The 18,816-nt window shown below is 35.6% G+C and overlaps 1 protein-coding gene across 6 annotated transcripts in view; it reads left to right on the forward strand.

Moving 5' to 3' along the window:
• Window positions 1–18,816, forward strand: part of CPEB2 (cytoplasmic polyadenylation element binding protein 2) — a 68,832-nt gene that overhangs the window by 21,371 nt on the left and 28,645 nt on the right. For 4 of the 6 annotated variants that reach the window (XM_070791814.1, XM_070791817.1, XM_070791819.1 and 1 more), the window contains one exon: window positions 13,954–14,004. The exons of the other annotated variants lie outside the window; for them this stretch is intronic. In XM_070791814.1, coding sequence (XP_070647915.1) covers window positions 13,954–14,004 — 51 coding nt within the window. The remainder of the gene's footprint in view (window positions 1–13,953; window positions 14,005–18,816) is intronic. 6 annotated transcript variants of the gene reach the window in all.

Here is an 18,816-nt window from a genome sequence, read left to right on the forward strand (position 1 = left end):
AGCGCAGGAAGCGTGGGTTTGATCTCTGGTTGGGGATCCCACATGCCTTGTGGCCAAAAAAACCCAAACATAAAGCAGAAGCAGTATTTTAATAAATTCAAAAAAGACTTTAAAAATTCTCCATATTAAAAAAAAGTCTTTAAAAAGCAATCAAATTTCATAATTAGAAAAAAAAAAATTATTTCAGACTTGGAGAGCATGTTTAACATGCAGCTTCAGGGCCCTGTTCTAGAAATTAGCCATGGCAGGTTATGTGATGAGTACACTTTTAAGAAACTCTCCTCTATTAGAACAAGATCAAAGAAATCTATAAGAAGTTTAAAAAAATTGAGTGGTTTTTATTAAAATAGAGTAGAGCGAAAAATAAAACTGATACCAGCAATATCCATGTCAAAGTATAGTTACTTCCCTCCTCTTAAACTGCCCTAGCTTATTAATAACTCTGATAGAGAGGCATGTATTTCCCAGAACCATTTTGCTTTTCTTCAGCCACCTGTGTGGCTTGAAGTCAAAATTTTCACATGTGCCGAAAAAAAGTATAGATGAAAATCATTTTATTAGAATGTTTTCCAAAACAAGATAATAGATTGCTATGTATGCTTTCAGTTTTTAAGTAAAATGTTTCCTTCTATTTTAAAAAGGAATAAGTAGAATTTACATATTCTTTCCCTTTTACTTCATTGATTTTGTTTTCTTTTTCTGTAGATCATTGGCCTTTGATAAAGAGGAAAAAAATAATTATTTTTGGACTAAATTATATAGAAGCCATATACATTTTATTAAATGTGTTCTGATTTTAAGAGGTGATCACTGTTGTGACATACTTGATACCTTTACCCCCAACTATTCAGAATTTAGTTCATCTTAACGGAACAATTTATTAGAGTAGAACTTCTGTTGTCAATGTTATCTGCAGATTGAAAAGGAAATTTTGAAAGTGTGATTGTAAAAATTCTTGTTGTAGAAGATTCATCTGAAATATGGTATCATGGATAGAGATTTTAAATTTTTATTTAATTTTAAATATTTCTCTTAGCAACAATATTATTAAATTTAGAGTTGTTATTTCTTCCAAGCATCTTTGAATAGTCAACTAAATGATTTGACTTATATAAGATTACAGTTTCTTTTCTAAAAACTAAAAACTATTGCACAGAAATGACAATGAATTTTCTTAAAAATCACATTTATTCAAAGCATATGTGTATTTATTAAAAGTTTATTACTCATGCAAAGCATCTATCCTAGAACTTTAAATATGGGCTTACAGCCCTTATTTTTAAATTGAAAATAAAAGCAGAAAGAATATTTTTTTATATAGAACCTGAAGTGATAAATACATGGGATAACTGAGCCTATGAATTTTAGCAGCTTATTTGTATTTGAAATAAGTATTTGAAAAGTATCTGAGAGTCTCTAATGAAAGGTTTTCCTGCAGGATATAGGACTTTATTCTTTGAAATGTTTTTCTTATTTCAAAAAGTAGTGTGTATTCATTAAAGGAAATTTGGAAAAACTTGGGGGAAAAAGTTTTTAAATTATCAATAATTCCACAAGCTAAAATAACCATGTTTAATATTTTTGGTATATAATTTTTCTCATTTTTTCTTTTTAAATATAGAAACATAAGATATATGAGATATTCAAATAGTTACCTTCCCTCTAACCTGGTTAACTTTCAAAAAGTTAGTTTAAAAAATATATGTACATAGATTACAAGGTAAAATAGTGCCATAAGGTTTATAGAAGAAAAAATAGAAGTCTTTCTTCATTCTGCTCTGTCTACTTCTGATTTCTGTTCCTTGGATGTAGCCACTTTCAACTGTACCTATTCTTCGCATAATTATTTGTAAATAATATGCTTATGCTTTATATTTCCTACATTTTAGGTATTGTCTGTAGACTGTCTACTTTGATTTACCCATACCCCCAACATTTTCACTGCTTTGTCCTCTGAAAACTATTTTAGGACCACTTTTGTTTTAGAGGATGCAATTACTGTGATAATACAAATGTTATTTACAGATGAACCTCATATGTTTTGTACTGTAACATTTTCTTTCTCATATAACTCTTTTTCCTGGAATTTATCATTGTCTCTTTTGGTTTGTTTGCTTAGTTTTCTAAGTACATGCACTAATTCATCCCAGAATATATTTGTAAAACACTGAAGCTTCTTGGAACATGTAAAAACAGCAAATAGTCATATAAATTGTCTTCCCCCCACCCCGCCCACAATGGTGTGAGTATTCTTGTAGCCCATCATAACTGTCATTTTGTGGTTTCCTTAAGCCCAAGAATTCCTTATTCCTTTGGGATTCATGTCCTAATTTCCATGTTCTTTCTTAATGATTTATATATGTTTTATTGGGCCTATCTTACAACCTTCTTTCAGATGGGGTATAAATTTTGAGGCTTGTATGTATTAAAAACATGATTATTCTACCTACATAAGATGATAGGCTCGTGTGGAATTATGTATTAGTGATTTAGAATGTTGAAAGCAATGCTTCATTACTTCCAGGGTTAAATTTAACACCATTCTAAAACCTGTTCATTTGTATGATTGTCTTGTTTTCTGTTTTTTAATTTTACTTTTTTACTGGAAGCTTTTAGAATATTTTCATGCCTGTGGTTCTGAATTTTTGTACTAATGAATATGGGTCTTCCTGTGTATGATGGTAGGGGACTTTACCCGTCTGTCTTCTTCCCCTTTCTTCCTTCCATCTTTCCTTCTATCATTCCATTTTCTTGTTTTATTTCTTGTACGGCACATTAGTTGAGTCCTCCTATTTCAGAGATTAATTTCCTTCAGTTCTTGGAAAATTTTTTTACCTTTTTTTTTTTTAATAATTTCTTCTCTTTTATTTTTTATATTACCCTTCTCTGAAATTGCTGTTCTTGAAATATTGTCTCCTATACTCAACGTTTGGTTTCTAACTTCCATGACTTTATATTTTGTTTCACCTTTTGGAAGGGTTTCCTCATCTCTTACTTTCAATCCTTCTAATGATTTTTTTATTTAAAAATTTTTCTCTGAATGACTTTTAAGACCCTCTTTAGAAAAATTCTGAGAACTTTCTTATTTTTATTCTTTGATCTTATTTCTCTGGAGTGTTTAAACATTATTATTTTTCCAGTTCCTTGTATTGTCTATGCTTCTTTCAAGTTCCTCTTTTGTAATTGTTTGGTTTTGTTCTCTTTTTTTTCTCATGCTGGAGACTTTTGTTCAGTATCTTATGATCCTTTGCTGTCCGTTCATTTTTAAAGATAAAACAGAAATGGTGATTGGAAACTGTGTGTAGTTACAGCTTATGATCTAGTGAGCATTACCGTAAGTGGATCTGTATGTCACAGTATCTGTGTTCATGTATTTTCTTTTGTTCTGGGGAATGGACTTGGATGTCTGTCTTCCATTCTTCGGCCTAGAAGCTGTAGTCCTGCCTAGTTAGCCTTCTTAGAAGAGCCAGAGAAGGGGCTGCAGGTGTCTCTGCTTGAACCAATCATCCACCTCCCAGTTTTCAGTTCTACTCATATCTACTCTGAATGATAACCAGAGCTGCTTATTTCTCAACTTTTGGGGGCTTTCATTATAGTAAATGGCTTATTTCTTGATAATCTTCCCCATGTACACACCAGGTTGCCTTTAGTGTTTTTGGTGATTTCTGGTCTCCACAGTCAACTACCAATCAGCCATTCATTTTCACAGCTTTTGAAAATGTGATATGATTCTTCTGTGATCCTGTCCAATTCTCTTTGTCATAATGGTGGTTATGCCTCTTTAAAACTTCTATGCTGACATTTTAGAGGTTTCAGAAAGCAGCAGAGATGAGCTCATGTATTCACTCCATGTTCAGTTGGAAGACTCTGTAATCCCTGGTTTAAGTACCTCCTTAGTGAAGCCTCTTTGACACTCTGGTCAGTAGTGGGTTACTTTGTAAGGATTGCTAAGCAACCATGTAAATTTTCAATTGGAGCACTTTTCTCATTTATTTCTGATTCAGTTATTTTTTTTCAGTGTATATTTCTATTCACATGAGAGTGTATCATGGGAGCATTGACCACTTCTGTTTTTGCCTTATCTTGAATCAGCATCTGTATTAGTGCCAACCAAATAGAACAGGCTCAGTGAATTATTGGTTGAAAGATTAAACAATGGTCCAAAAAATTTTCATCAATATTTATTTAGAACTTAAAATTATTTATATGCATGCAAAAAAGTTTATATAACCATTCCCCTACTGTTGTACATTTGGGTATTTAAATTTTTAAATGAAAGTCAATGAGCTTTTTCTGAGTTTATTTCCATAGAATAGACATTACATTTGTTTTCAAGGCACTAGACACATATTGCCAACTTTTTTTTCCCCCCAAAGTGTGAAAGTATTTGTCACTCAGTCTTGTCCGACTCTTTGCAACCCCATGGACTATAGCCGTCTGGCTCCTCTGTCCATGGAATTCTCCAGGGAAGCATACGGGAGTGGGTTGTCATTCCCTTCTCCATGGGATCTTCTTGACCCAGGGATTGAACCTGGGTCCCTTGGATTGCAGGCAGATTCTTTACTTTGTCTGAGCCACCACGATAGGCAAGGTTTATTTTGACTCCTGCTACAGCAAAAGGGAGTGAAAACAAATAACAGATTTTCACTGTTCTCTCCTATGCTCCCTGAGAGGCGGGGAGGGAACTAGTCCTTTAAATGGGGTGAAGGTAGGGGTGGATCTGTGGGTCAGGCCAGGGGGTGGCTTAAGTGGTCCACCCACCCTTGGTGGCCCTGGAGGCGCTGTGTGCAGGGATAGATCATGCACAGTACTGTGCTTTTGCTCCTGATGCCTCAGAAGTGGCAGTTGAGTTTTTTTTGTATCTTATTGTTCATAATGTGCTGCAACTGCACATGTAGGCACTTTATTTTTAGTTCCGTATGGTTTCTTTGTATTCTGATGCTCAAATAGACCTTTGTGCAGGTGAGCTCACTGCAGCAAAGGGTCCCAGGTCCCAGCCTGTCTCAATAAGCATAAGAAGGAAGGAAACTCATAAGTGAGGGGCAGAGTCTCAGTTTGGAAGTGGAATCCTTTCTCTGGCTCTAAAACAGTGTCTTTTGAAAGCCTGGTTGCTACTTGACCTGTGGTCCTTGGTTGATGTCTGCTGCTGCTGAGATAGTTCACAGATTTCCCACTCTTGTGGAATCAGACCATGGTGGTGACCAGCAGTCTTAATTCCCTAAGCGTGACTAAGTTTATTGTTTTACTAATTTTTATTGGAGTATAGTTGCATTACAGTGTTGTGTTAGTTTCTGCTGTAAAGTGAAGTGCATCAGCTCTATGTATGCAAAAATCCTCTTTTTTGAATTTCCTTCCCATCTAGGTCACTGTAGAGCACTGAGCTCCCTGTGCTATACAGCAGGCTCTAATTAGTTATCTGTTTTATGCATAGTAATGTGTCTGGGTCAATCCCAATCTCCTAAATCATCCCACCCCACCCCCACTTTTGCCAATTTATTTTTAAGTTTTATGTCAGTTTGTACTATCACTGATGATGTTTGATTGTCCATTTGTTATTCTCAATATTACTTTTGTTAATAAACCCTTTTATAATTTAAAGTTTTGTGACCACTAGTGCAACATGATTTTAACATTTAATTGCATATATCAGTTAGTACCAGTTTTATTGAAGTGATTTTACAATAAAACATTATCTTACCAGATGATTAACGACTTAAGTTTAGCCCTTTATTGTTTTTGTCTTTCTCTGTGGTTATACTTAAAAAAAAACTTATTCATATTCTATGTTCCTTGGTGTTTACAGACTCCAGGGACTGTAGCCTTCACAAGTTCTTCTGTCCATGGGGATTCTCCAGGCAAGAATGCTAGAGTGGGTTACCATGCCCTCCTCCAGGGGATCTTCCCAATCCAGGGATCAAACCCAGGTCTCCCACATTGCGGACAGATTCTTTACCTGCTGAGCCAGCAGGGAAGCCCAAGAATACTGGAGTGGATAGCCTATCCCTTCTCCAGGGAATCTTCCCAACCCAGGAATCAAACCGGGGTCTCCTGCATTGCAGTCTTTACCAGCTGAGCTACCGGGGAAGCCCTCCTAATGTATGGTCTAGTATTAGTTGGATAAATGTTTTGAAAGTTATAAATATTAGGTGAAGAAAATTATAATGGGATCCTTATTTATGAGTGAATTAGCTTGATTAATTTTCCTGGAAACTAAAGTAGACTGATGGCTTTTATTAGATGAAGGTAAGGAATGATCCTGTTGCTTTCTTGGAATCTGGATCTAAGGGTCTTTTCTACATTTGTATGATCTTATTCTTAGGCTTTTATGAGGCATGCATTCAGATTTGGGAGTGAGGTCAGGAATGACTGTCCTGCCCTTTGGATCTGAGCAGAGACTGAAATTATTCAAGGTTGGTAATGACCACATTCTGAGTGGATTTTACCAGGCTTCCTGTGAACCATTTTTTTTTTTCCTAACTGGGTTTCAAAATAAAGGTGAAATGTAGATAATGAAAGAAATATGAGAAGAGTCTACCAAAGCAGTGGGAGCAATGCCTTGTTTAAAGCACATAAAAAAGAAGAATTAGTTCTTATTTAAGAGTGTTGTGTATGTGTGTTGGTTTAATATATGTACCCAATATATAACATATCATAGCTATCATTTATTGAACTTTTGATATATGCTAAGCTCTGTTCTCAGAACTCTACATATATGGATTAGTTTAGTTAATTATCACAACTAAGGGTAGATATTTAGCCTTAATTTAAAGTTTGATGATTGTGATGGCTTACTAATAATAAATATCTAAATTTCATTGCTAGTAGCTGGTGGAATTTAATAGTTCTTAAGTTTGTGCTTTGAACCACCACACCATACCACTTCTCTTATTAGTTGGTTAACTATTCTAATTCAAACTCTTGATGTGTGATTTTTTTTTTTCTGTTTAAAAGAGTTGGCAGAACGTGTGGCATTGTTGTTCAGCACCTTTCTCATCACTAATGAGAAATTTGTTGGCATCATTAACTGTGAATATTGGGGCTTTGAAGATCATTTTTTGGATGCATTCATTAAAGAAAAAGAAAACACTTGTGGAGATGGGAAAAATTAATCTTGGCAAAGAGCAAAAATAGGACTTGTCTTTTTCCCTCCCCTCCCCATATTTAAGGGGTTAAGAAATGAATTGATAAAAGCTTGTTTTGTGATTTTTTTTTTTTTTTCCGTTCACTGAGAGAATGTCTTTTCCCTGTCTCACATACAAATGCATATTTAGGTACTGTGCTTTAGATCAAGGTCATAGTTCACATAACAGAATGAGACTTTTTTTCATCCATTTAATAAATATTTGAATCTGTTATGTATCAAGCTCTGTGTTACATGCTAGAGATAGAGTAGGGAATAAAAAATGACAGTCTTGCCCTCATGGATCTGTTTAATGCAAGACAGAGACAACAGGAATCAGTGTTGTCAATCTGCCTCTGTTTGAAGGCAGAAGCATAGTGTCAAGGGCACAGAGAAAGAATGAAGCTGCTGCTTTAGACAGGATGGTCTGTGATGGCATCTGTTAAAGACCTAACTGAAGTGAGAGGTGTGACTTTGGTCATATGTAGGCAAGTGCATTTTGGATCAAAAAGGGGAGGAAGTATACAGATCCTGAAATGAGAATGCGCCTGCTATGTTTGGATAATAGCAGAGGCCATTGTGGTTAGAATGGTAGATGATGAGGGGCCAGATAAGTGGGGGAGGGTTTTAAGCAATAGAGCAATATAAGCTGACTTAGGTTTTAGAAGGATCACTGCTGAGTGGAGACAAGACCATGAGGTTATTCTGGCCGTCTGTGAGGAGATGGGGATGGCTTAGGCCAGGCAGACAGTGAAGGAGCTGGTGAAGAGTAGTCAGGTTGGGCTCTGTGTTGATAAGAGAACAGGTGACAGATTTATACACAGATCAGTCAGAGTGGGGAATAAGGTAACCCAAAGTTTGGAGATGAGCAAACTACTGGGAAAAAGTGCTGTATACTAATCTGGGGAAATACAGAGTTAAGGTAGAGAGTTGCAGTTAAGAGATACAATGTGAGTATAATCTGCTTAGAGATGACATATAAAGTTTTGGTAGCAGATAATGTCATCTAGCAGAGAAGGCAATGGCACCCCACTCCAGTACTCTTGCTTGGAAAATCCCATGGATGGAGAAGCCTGGTAGGCTGATGTCCATGGGGTCGCTAAGAGAGCGACTTCACTTTCACTTTTCACTTTCGTGCATTGGAGAAGGAAATGGCAACCCACTCCAGTGTTCTTGCCTGGAGAATCCCGGGGGCGGGGGAGTCTGGTGGGCTGATGTCTATGGGGTCACACAGAGTTGGACACAACTGAAGTGACTTAGCAGACTTGGCAGCGATGTCATCTAGGGAGCAGTGTAGAGAGAGAAGTCTGAGGATTGACCACTGGAGCTTTAGCATTTAAGGGTTGAGAAGAGGAGGAACATAAATTACTTGCAAAGAAGACCTTAGGAGTGGCTGCTGATAGAGGAGAACCAAGAGAATATGGTATCAGGGAAAGGAAGTAAGATGCTACATCGAGTGGGCGTCCCTAGTGGCTCAGTGGTAAAGAATTCGCCTGCCAATGCAGGAAACGTGGATTCAACTCCTTGGTCAGGGCCATCCCCTAGAGTAGGAAATGGCAACCCACGCCAGGATTTTTGCCTAGAAAATCCCATGGACAGAGGATCCTGTTGGGCTACAGTCTGTGAGGTCACAAAAGAATTGGACACAACTTAGCAACTAAACTCATCAAATGGCTATCTTCTCATTAACTAGAAGCTTTAAATTTGAGAATACACAAGCATTAAGAAATGTTGGGGAAATGATTGCTTCATTCTATGCTTTCTAATTCATATTTCTCTAACTTTAAAAGAATGTTTATAAATCTAAGGAAACATGAAATAAATGTTATCATTTTATCACTAGTAAGTTCTTTGTGTTGGTAGTAAGTAGTTTGGAGAAAGAACTTAAGTGCTGATACATATCAATAAATATATATATATATATGAATATATATATGAATAGTCTAATATTGGCTTAACTTATCACATATCTTTAAATATTGCCTTGTGAATAATTTATCTTTATAGTTGGTAAGTTGTATGCAGTTATCATATTTGTCAGTGTTTTTTGATGCAGTAATATGCATCTGGCCCCATCACTTCATGGCAGATAGATGGGGAAACAGTGTCAGACTTTATTTTTTGGGCCTCCAAAATCACTGCAGATGGTGATTGCAGCCATGAAATTAAAAGACGCTTACTCCTTGGAAGCAAAGTTATGACCAACCTAGATAGCATATTGAGAAGCAGAGACATTACTTTGCCAACAAAGGTCCATCTAGTCAAGGCTATGGTTTTTCCAGTGATCATGTATGGATGTGAGAGTTGGACTGTGAAGAAAGCTGAGCGCCGAAGAATTGATGCTTTTGAACTGTGTTGGAGAAGACTCTTGAGGGTCCCTTGGACTGCAAGGAGATCCAACCAGTCCATTCTAAAGGAGATCAGTCCTGAGTGTTCATTGGAAGGAATGATGCTAAAGCTGAAACTCCAGTACTTTGGCCACCTCATGCGAAGAGTTGACTCATTGGAAAAGACCCTGATGCTGGGAGGGATTGGGAGCAGGAGGAGAAGGGGACGACAGAGGATGAGATGGCTGGATAGCATCAGCAGCTGGATGGACATGAGTTTGAGTGAACTCCGGGAGTTGGTGAAGGACAGGGAGGCCTGGTGTGCTGTAATTCATGGGGTCGCAAAGAGTCAGACACGACTGAGCAACTGAATTGAACTGAACTGAATGTGCATCTGAAATGGCTAATATGAATTGTCTTTTTGTATATGTATTATGCCTATTGTTAAAATAATAATAGACTAATAAGACAATTTTTAAGGTACTGTAGGTCTTCTAGTTATTCACCAACACCTAAGAATACAGATTTTTCAAAATTATTTATTTTCAATTTTATAGTATTTTAATGTAAAAGAGACCAAGTGGGAGTATATACCCATTTCTTTAGATATGTTAAAACCATCATGACGTTACTATATTTTGTCATATTTTTACATTCATAAATAATAGGCCAATTAATTTGCTCAAACTCACTGCTAGAGGACTTTATCTGTAAAGTTAACTTCTGGTATAACCGAGAAAACTCCTAAGTAGCTTAAATATGATAGGCATTTTCTCTTTTACATAAACATAAGACTCCGAGAAGTAGTGTTGTGGTTCTCATGGGTCTGGGGTCCTTCAGTCTTGTAGTCTTCACACCCAGCTTCTGCCTCATGATCTAAGATGGCTGATGCGGTTGAGCCATTGCATATGCATTCCAGAAAACAGGAGAAACAATCAAGAAAAGGGAAGAGCTTCCCTTTTAAGGATACTTCCCAGAAACTTCATTTACCAGTTGTGTTTTACATTTGTTGACCACACGTTAGACACATGGGCACACTTAACAACAAGAAAGGTTGGGAAAGTCTCTTTTTTGCCCATTTGTGTGTCCGAGTATTGACAAAACAAGTGTTAATCTACAACTACCTCTGTGTCACAGGCCTTTAGACATCAGGGGGAAACTGGTTTTATAGCAATGTGGCTTTTTTCTATTTTTTGTTTTTCTGTATTAAAGGATAAGTTATCTATGCTGCATAATCATTCTGTGAAGTTTTTCATTGAATGAATTTTTTTGTATAACCAATCATACATATTTTGATCCAGATTGTTATTAGCTAGGAAGACATCATAAGATAGTGATTAAGTATGTAGCTAATCTGCCTGGATCAAATCCTGCCAGTACTGTAATCTTGGGCAAGATGTTTAACTTTTTGTGGCACGGTTTATCTTCAAATGGGAAGATAATGGTACCTAAGTCAGGATTGTTGTGAGGGTTAAGTAATTCATTGTAAAGGACTTAGAAAAGCTCCTGCTGCTGCTGCTAAGTCGCTTCGGTCATGTCCGACCCTGTGCGACCCCATAGACTGCAGCCCACCAGGCTCTGCCGTCCCTGGGATTCTCCAGGCAAGAATACTGGAGTGGGTTGCCGTTTCCTTCTCCAAGAAAAGCTCCTGGTACATCATAAACCTGCCAAGTGCAGGTGTTAGTTGCTCAATTGTGTCTGACTCTCCACAACCCCATGGACTGTAGCCTGCCAGGCTCTTCTGTCTGTGGAATTCTCCAGGCAAGAATCCTGGAGTGGGTTAGGCCAATCCCATTCTCCAGGGAAGCCCATAAAACCTCCAGTGTTAGTTATTACTGTCAATTGGCAGATTCTTAATGAAAGTAATTTTAATACTACCCCTTGTAAAATAGATGGGTTTCCCCTATGGCTCAGATGGTAAAGAATCTGCCTGCAATGCAGGAGACCTGGATTCTACCCCTGGGTTGGGGAGATCGTCTGGAGAAGGGAATGGCAACCTATTCCGGTAGTCTTGCCTAGAAAATCCCGTGGACAGAGGAGCCTGGCAGGCTACATAAGGTCCGACATGACTGAGCAACTAACACTTACTCACATGTAAAATAGAGCTGTGAAAGTTTACTTGTAAAAGATGTATTAGTATTTCACTATGGTAGAGGAAAAGTAACTGGGTAATTTTAAAACAAATCTAAATCTGCTTATTTCAATTTGGAGTATTTTATTATCTTGAGAGATTTTCTTCTTTGAAGAATTATATTTTAGAACATCTTTACGCATATCTATCCATTTGCAAATAGAATATCTGTTTATTGAACTTTTCACATAAGGTGTGCCTTTTAAGTCCATTCAAAGCCAAGAAGTCAAAAGACTATTAGTAATGAAAATATCTTGTTACCTGTGTCTTATGATGAAAAATAAAGTGAACAGTGAACCTATTAGAGGATAATTATGTGGCAATTGGAAGTTGAGTGTCTTTTGAAGTGGAACTAGGCTTAAGGCTTTGCTTAGTTTACTTTTCTTGGAAATCTTGCTTGAATCCCTGGACTTGGTTAAATACTCATTTGTGTTTTTGTTTTTTTAATATAGCCTACTGTACATAACTCTTTACCCTTGGCTAAGTGTATTGGAATTGTTTATTTGTGTCTGTCTCACCTACCGCATCATAAGCAGAGACTATCTCACTAGTGTTTGTATCCTTAGCATCAGTGTACAGACTAATGAACTTGTTATACTGAACAGAGCAATACAGGTTGCCACTTTGTTAGGGATTTCGGTTTTCAGTCTCAGTATAACAGTGATTTTTTTGTAGCCTTAAATTGTTCTCTAAATTTGGTCATCTGCAACAAGATGTTTAGAAATAGGCATATTTCCAAAATAAACTATGATCCTTCAAAGTAATGTTCCACGCTGTTGAAATATCCAGTTCAAGAGAGCTCTGCTTCCTAACTCTTTTATCTTATGCCCTTTGTACTTACTCTCCTGTTTCTCACTGCATACTAAAGCACATCAATAAACTTACTTGTATGGCATTCCGTTAACTAATGTCATGCTGCATGAAACTTAGGAGTCAGTAAGGGCTGGTAAATTGTCCTTTGAAGGTCAGAAACATTTATTTTAAGTTCAGTGTGAAAACGAAGTGTGTAGTTAAATTAGAACTCAGATGATGTGTGTGTGTTTATGTGTATAGATACGTATACATATATCTGCTTATATATCTGCAGATATATAACTACCTTATATACTTATATAAGTATCTTATATATCTGTATATATCTGCTTACCTGTTTTAATGTCAAAATTGGATTACCTTTGCCACTTGCTCTTGCACTGGAGATGATAAAATTCTTTAACTTCGTAATTGAAAGCCAGTAGAAAGTATCTGTTTTGTGTGGGATATTTTGGAGAGGACCCTTCGAGTATAAAGTACTTGCTGAGGCGGTAAAGGTGATGCAGTTACTCTGTACTCTACAAATCCTGTCAGGTTCATTGACAGCCATTGGTTTCTCCCTCTGGTATCAATACACTTGCACTCTGTCGTAGTGTCTTTTTCAAGGGCTGTGCTAAAAGTTGCTAGAATGCAGTCTCACAGATATTTAATTTTTGAAAGTTTTCTAAGCAGATTTTAATGTACCTTTCTAATAGTCTATCAAAGATTCAGTCATTCGAGGAAAATCCTATATTTTCATGGACTACAAACAAATGATCATCCTCGCTTTTGGGATTTAATCAAATAAATATTATGATGTAAAACTACAGCAGTTGTTCATGTACAACTTTTTTCTCTTCCACAGCAGTATATAGTAGTCGTCCCTTCTGTATTTTTCTAAATGCAAAATTCCCTAATGAAGGATGACTCAAAAAGAAGTATTATACTCCTAAGCTTTAATATTTGCATTTTTTATGTTTTTATTTTTGTCTCATTTATAAACTTTGAACAATATCAAACTGTTAAATTTCCAATTTATTTGTGGTAAAACCTTTAAGGTGTTTTTATTAAGCTTTATTTAAATTCAGCTTATAAAATCATATTGAATTCAAGAGCAAGTTGAGAAGAGTTTGGGGGCTTTGTGGGTTTTTTTTGACATTTTGTTGTGTTTTTTTAAGAATATAAGTTTCTGTCCTTCAAATATGATTTTTGGGAAAATAGATCTTTAGAGAGAATTACAAACAGATTTGAGAATTTTTTTTTTTTTTAATTTTCACATCCTGTATTAAGTTTGAAAGACTCGGATACCTACATTGTTTTTACATTCCAAAAAAAGAAAACTTGATTCTGTAAGGGTTGCTCCCAAATCACATTGTGCTCTTATATTCTGAGAACTAAAGTTCACTGTTTTCAACTTCCAAAGATAGTTTCAGTTAATAAACTTTAAACATTAATTTTTTATTCCTGAAGAACTGTACTGTGCTCAGTAAATTTCTTCTCCTTACTCCCCTTCCTTTTTTTTTTTTTTTTGCTTTTCAAATAGCTCCATAATCTTCAAACTTCCCTTTCCCATCTTTTTAAAGGTCGATTGAGCTATCCACATCCAGGAACTGACAATCTATTGATGTTAAATGGTAAGTTTTTATAAAAACATTTTATGTTTTCAATTGATGTATGTAAAGATGACTGAATACATGTTTCTCTAAACCTTCCCCATACATACAAGTTAATCATTTTATAAGTATAAAAATGAAGCTGCAACTTTTCCTGTATAGAAAATAGAATTAGGAGTTTGAGCATATTCTCACTGGCAAAGCAGCCATTGAAGTATATTTTTGACAGCATGATGTAATTCAATGTCTATGACTACGGAGGCAGTTCTGAGTTTAAATATCAGCTTTCCAGTTTATTGTATTAACTTGTCAAGTAACTTCCATGTGCCTTAGCTTCCCATCTGTGAAATGGGAATAGCAGTCTCAAAGTTCATTATGAGAATGAAATGAGATGCTATTTACAAAGTGTGTAGAAACTGTTATTATATATTATAACACTTGTGTTTATGTTCAACTAGGAAATATACTGGTGATTCTCTAAATATAGTATACTTAATTTATTCTAGTTAGAAAGTTTACACAGTGAATTTTACTCTCATGAAAAAGAATAAATAGACTTTCATTAAAGTTGTTTTCTTTCTGTTGGACAAATATTGCATTTGGAGTCACAGTACCTAGCACTTCCATGACTTTGGAGTAGACACGGCAGGATTAAAATACCCTTCGCAAAGGTTGCTTTTATTTATTTATTTGTTTTTTAATTTTAAAGATCACTTATTTATTGTAGAGTATGTTCAGGGGGCAGGTCTGAGAAGAGGGAAGGAGGATGAAGAAGGAATGGTAAAGATAGTATAGGACTTCCTTTAAAATACATAATTAATTGCTAGAGTGGCTTGACACTTCTTCAACTAAAGCTTTGCTGAAAAAAGTTGGCAATGAAGTTGAGAAACAAAGAGTGAAAAAACAGTGTGAAGCTAGACCATGTGAACTCCAGTGTTAAGTAAAAATTAATATTAAGTAAAGATGGAAAAATAGGAAGAAAGTCTAGGCTACCTAGGAGATAGTCAAGGTAGATAGGATTAAGGAATAAAAGAAGAATTGAAGAAGCAAAGTGTTAAGTGACGTGACAGATTGATTTGTTCAACATTTGACCCTTCTGTACTGAGCACCCACCACATGCTAGCCTAGTCTAATCACTGGTTTATTTATTCCTGAGGATCTTCCAGGATGGTTAGAAGTAGAATTGTCACAGTATTAACAGACTCTGCACTCTAGACTGAGATCATGTTCACGCCAGGCCTTACAGAGATCTAGCAGTCCATAGACTTTGACCATAAAGGCACTAAAAATTACATTCCAGGACCTCTTCATGCGGCCTTTTCTCTACCATGGAATTAACAAACCATATCATCATTTAAGCAGCTGGTCTCTGAATTCTAAATCTGTGATTGAAAATTACATTGTTGAAATTGAGTTTACAAAACAGAAAATAGATCATAATCTTTATTACTTTTATGGCTTGATGTATAAAATAATAACTTTAGGTAATGCTACATTTTTAATATGCTGATATCCTGACTTCCTTAAATTCTTTTGGAACAGTCTGTGTGGTAAATAAAGGTCATTCACATTTCTATTTTTAACTTCTAAGAAAAGCTATTCAGTTGAAAAGTGAATTTGCATATGTTTCACGTATTCTGTTAAAGTCTATCTGAAGGAAAGTGCTGTATGAGATAATTTGTTAGATCATTCACAGATGTTCTTAGACTGCTGAATACATAGTAAAATAGAATGATTCAGAAGTATATCATAATCACAATAGAATGTGTTGGTTCTGTGTGAGCAGAGCTTAGTAGCCACACTGTTTTTACAGTTTATACTTTCGGTTGCACTAAACATTATTAAACTAATTGACTTCTTCAGTTGTCTAAAACCTTTATAAATAATCTAGATGTTGAGTGTTCCATCACATAGTAGACCTAGTCATATTTTATTAAATATATATTTTCAAAAAAAAAATCATGTCCTGTGAATAGATGAAAGAGTTGGATTTGTTTGGAGAATAATAAATTTAAGGCAGGCAGGAGTTACATCTTATGGACAAATCTGTTTTTATTTTTTATGTTAGCATCCTTTACAGAATTCCATTTTAGAGTTATAGTACATACTCAGTACAGTAAGCCATCCTGGAAATTCTGAACTTCTGACAAGGGACTAGGGGAGAAAAATGATGATGAATCTAGGACATCAGAAGTGTTTAGGCTAGTAGAAACAACTGGATCCAGAGAGGAAAAAAGAATGCTTTGCTTATCTGGGATCCTTGGTTAAGAGGAAAAGCAAGGGCAGAAAATAGGGTATATTTATAGGGTAAGAAAGTATTAAATGTTAAGAATGTAGGGTTTTTTGTAGATGTCAAGGTTATTGAAGAGAGAAGTGAGAATTAAGGGATATTAATATCAAACTTCTGCCTACACTGAGTTATTATGAAATATTATTGATGGATTAAAGAAATTATAGCATTTCAGTACATAGACCTGCTTTTTAAATTGTTGCTCTTTTTAGTTTGTCACAAATTTAACTCACCATTAGGCAACTGATTTAGTAATATTATTTAACCAACAAGCATAGCTGATATTATTGATCTTTAAAATCAATATTGGTAATAAATTCTACATCAGTATTACTTCCATGTGGTGGTTTAGCAATAGTTGGCAGTGGTTGGAATTACAGACTCTGGAGCCAGGTTATCTGGATTTAAACCAGAGTTTGCTATTTCTAACTGTGTGACCTTGGGCAGTTTACCAAACTTCCCTTTGTCTCTGAGTCCTCACGTGTAAAAGAGACACAGCATTCTGCCTGCCTCAGAAGGATCTTGTGAGAAGTGAGTGATTTCATTCACATGAAGTATTTAGAACGGTTCCTGACAGTAAAAGTCGGTTATGGTAATGGGTGGTAACAGTGACAGAATGACTTTGAAAGAGTAAAAATCATGTCTTGTGCATAAATGAAGAAGCTGGATCTGTTTGGGGAATATAAAATTAAGAGAAGACATAACTGGAATTTTCAGGTGTTTGAAGGAAGTTATTTATAGTGGACAAAGACTTACGTTACTTCAGAAAGCCTGACTAGAACCATTTGGAAGAAGCTCAAAGTTGGGAGTCAACAAAAGTAAAATGATTCCTCAAGCAGTGTTTCTCAAGTGTGATACACTCACCCTTTGTGGTACCCAAGACGACTTTTGATGGTTCACAAATGCACATTAAAATAAACACACGCCTATTACAGTTTAAGATCATTCCTTAGCTAATGCAGTACTGGCAGAAATCTGTGATGTTCTAGTGGTGCTAGGCTTGAGTCCATTAAAAGATAATACATAAACTCAGGCCTAGGGGTTATGAAGATAAGGCAGACGATGTAAAGGTTTTGTGATTCTACCTTCCTGAGTAATTAGCATGATAGCTAAACATGTAAATACTCCTTTTAAATAAGGGATAATAAAGGATACAGAGGGACTGGAGTAAAGGTCAGGAAGTTGGTCAAAATAGGTGAAACTCTGAAGTACCCCTGGCAAATCCGTTAACTCTGAGCCTCTGTTTACTCAGATATAGAAAAAGTTATAATCCCATACCTATATGTCTCGTGAAGTCGTTCTTTAGATTTTTTTTAACAGATTTTAACAGCAAAAAATGTCATAGAATATAACTGCAAATAGGCTCCTACAATAGACTGTGTTCCTCAATTCAGTTAGAAATCCAGTTGACTAGTGAACACTGCCACTATTGAATAATTCAGATATTGTAGAAGAGTCTAGCTTTAACATCTAGAAATACCTTAGGGAAGTTGCATTATATAGCAATGGGTAGATTGTCTAAAAACCAAAGGTTTTACTGGCTGATGTTAGAATGACAGCTTTAATGTTTGTATTTCTAAATGTATAAATCTTATATTTTTAATTAACAATAGTGAAAAAAAATATTTTCTAGAAGTAATACAAAATGGTGCATCATTGGAGTATTTGTTTCTATTACTGTACACCCTTCACATGTCTCCCAAGAAAAATAGCTTACATTTTTATTAGTACATGTGATTTTTCAAAAGGGGAACAGAGCAGAAGTGTGGGGAGGGGGTTAGCAAGCTGGTTTGAAATTCAGATTTATTGTGATTAACCACATACAGCCATGTTTGTAATCAAGAGCTTGTTCTATTTTAGGAGGAAATAATGTGTATCTTTTAATTAAGAAAATGTACTCAGTAATGAAATTGTCTTAAGTATATTCAGTCATGAAAATAGGAATCTTGAGTATGCAATCAGTTCTTTTTTGATGCTGATGGAAGTGAAGTAGATCATAGCAGATTTATTTTGGATCTTGAAAAGGATTGTGATCGGGGGGGATAATGTCTTTAGCTTCACACCAAGAAAATGTTAACCTTTAAATGTATTTCCAGCTGATTTGGTATGACCTGTCCCTTCCTCCAATTGCAGTAATTCAGGTACCACAGACTGTTGCTGAGAGTAAATACCTAAGGGCACAAAGGTCCTAAGGAGAAGGCTAGAATTATCCTGTTTCTTTTTAAGTAGCTGCAGGTTAGGATCTAAACAGATTATTGGGAACCAGGACCCAAACTGTAACATCCCTTGTATAGGAAGGATCTTCAGGCTTTTCTCACGTCCTTATTACCTTCATTGAAAACAAAGAAATATGTATGTGTGTGTCTATACTATATATTGTAACACACATACATACATATATACATATGTATATACAAACGTATGTTAAATAGCCAGTTCCTCACTTTTTTATGATGCTTTATAAATCTATGTACCTGAAATTTAATACTCTAAGTACAGTGTTTTTATACTACAAATTATTTGCCTTTTTTTCCCTCTAAATC

Source organism: Bos indicus, chromosome 6, assembly GCF_029378745.1.
Source record: "Bos indicus isolate NIAB-ARS_2022 breed Sahiwal x Tharparkar chromosome 6, NIAB-ARS_B.indTharparkar_mat_pri_1.0, whole genome shotgun sequence".
Classification (NCBI taxonomy): domain Eukaryota; kingdom Metazoa; phylum Chordata; class Mammalia; order Artiodactyla; family Bovidae; genus Bos; species Bos indicus.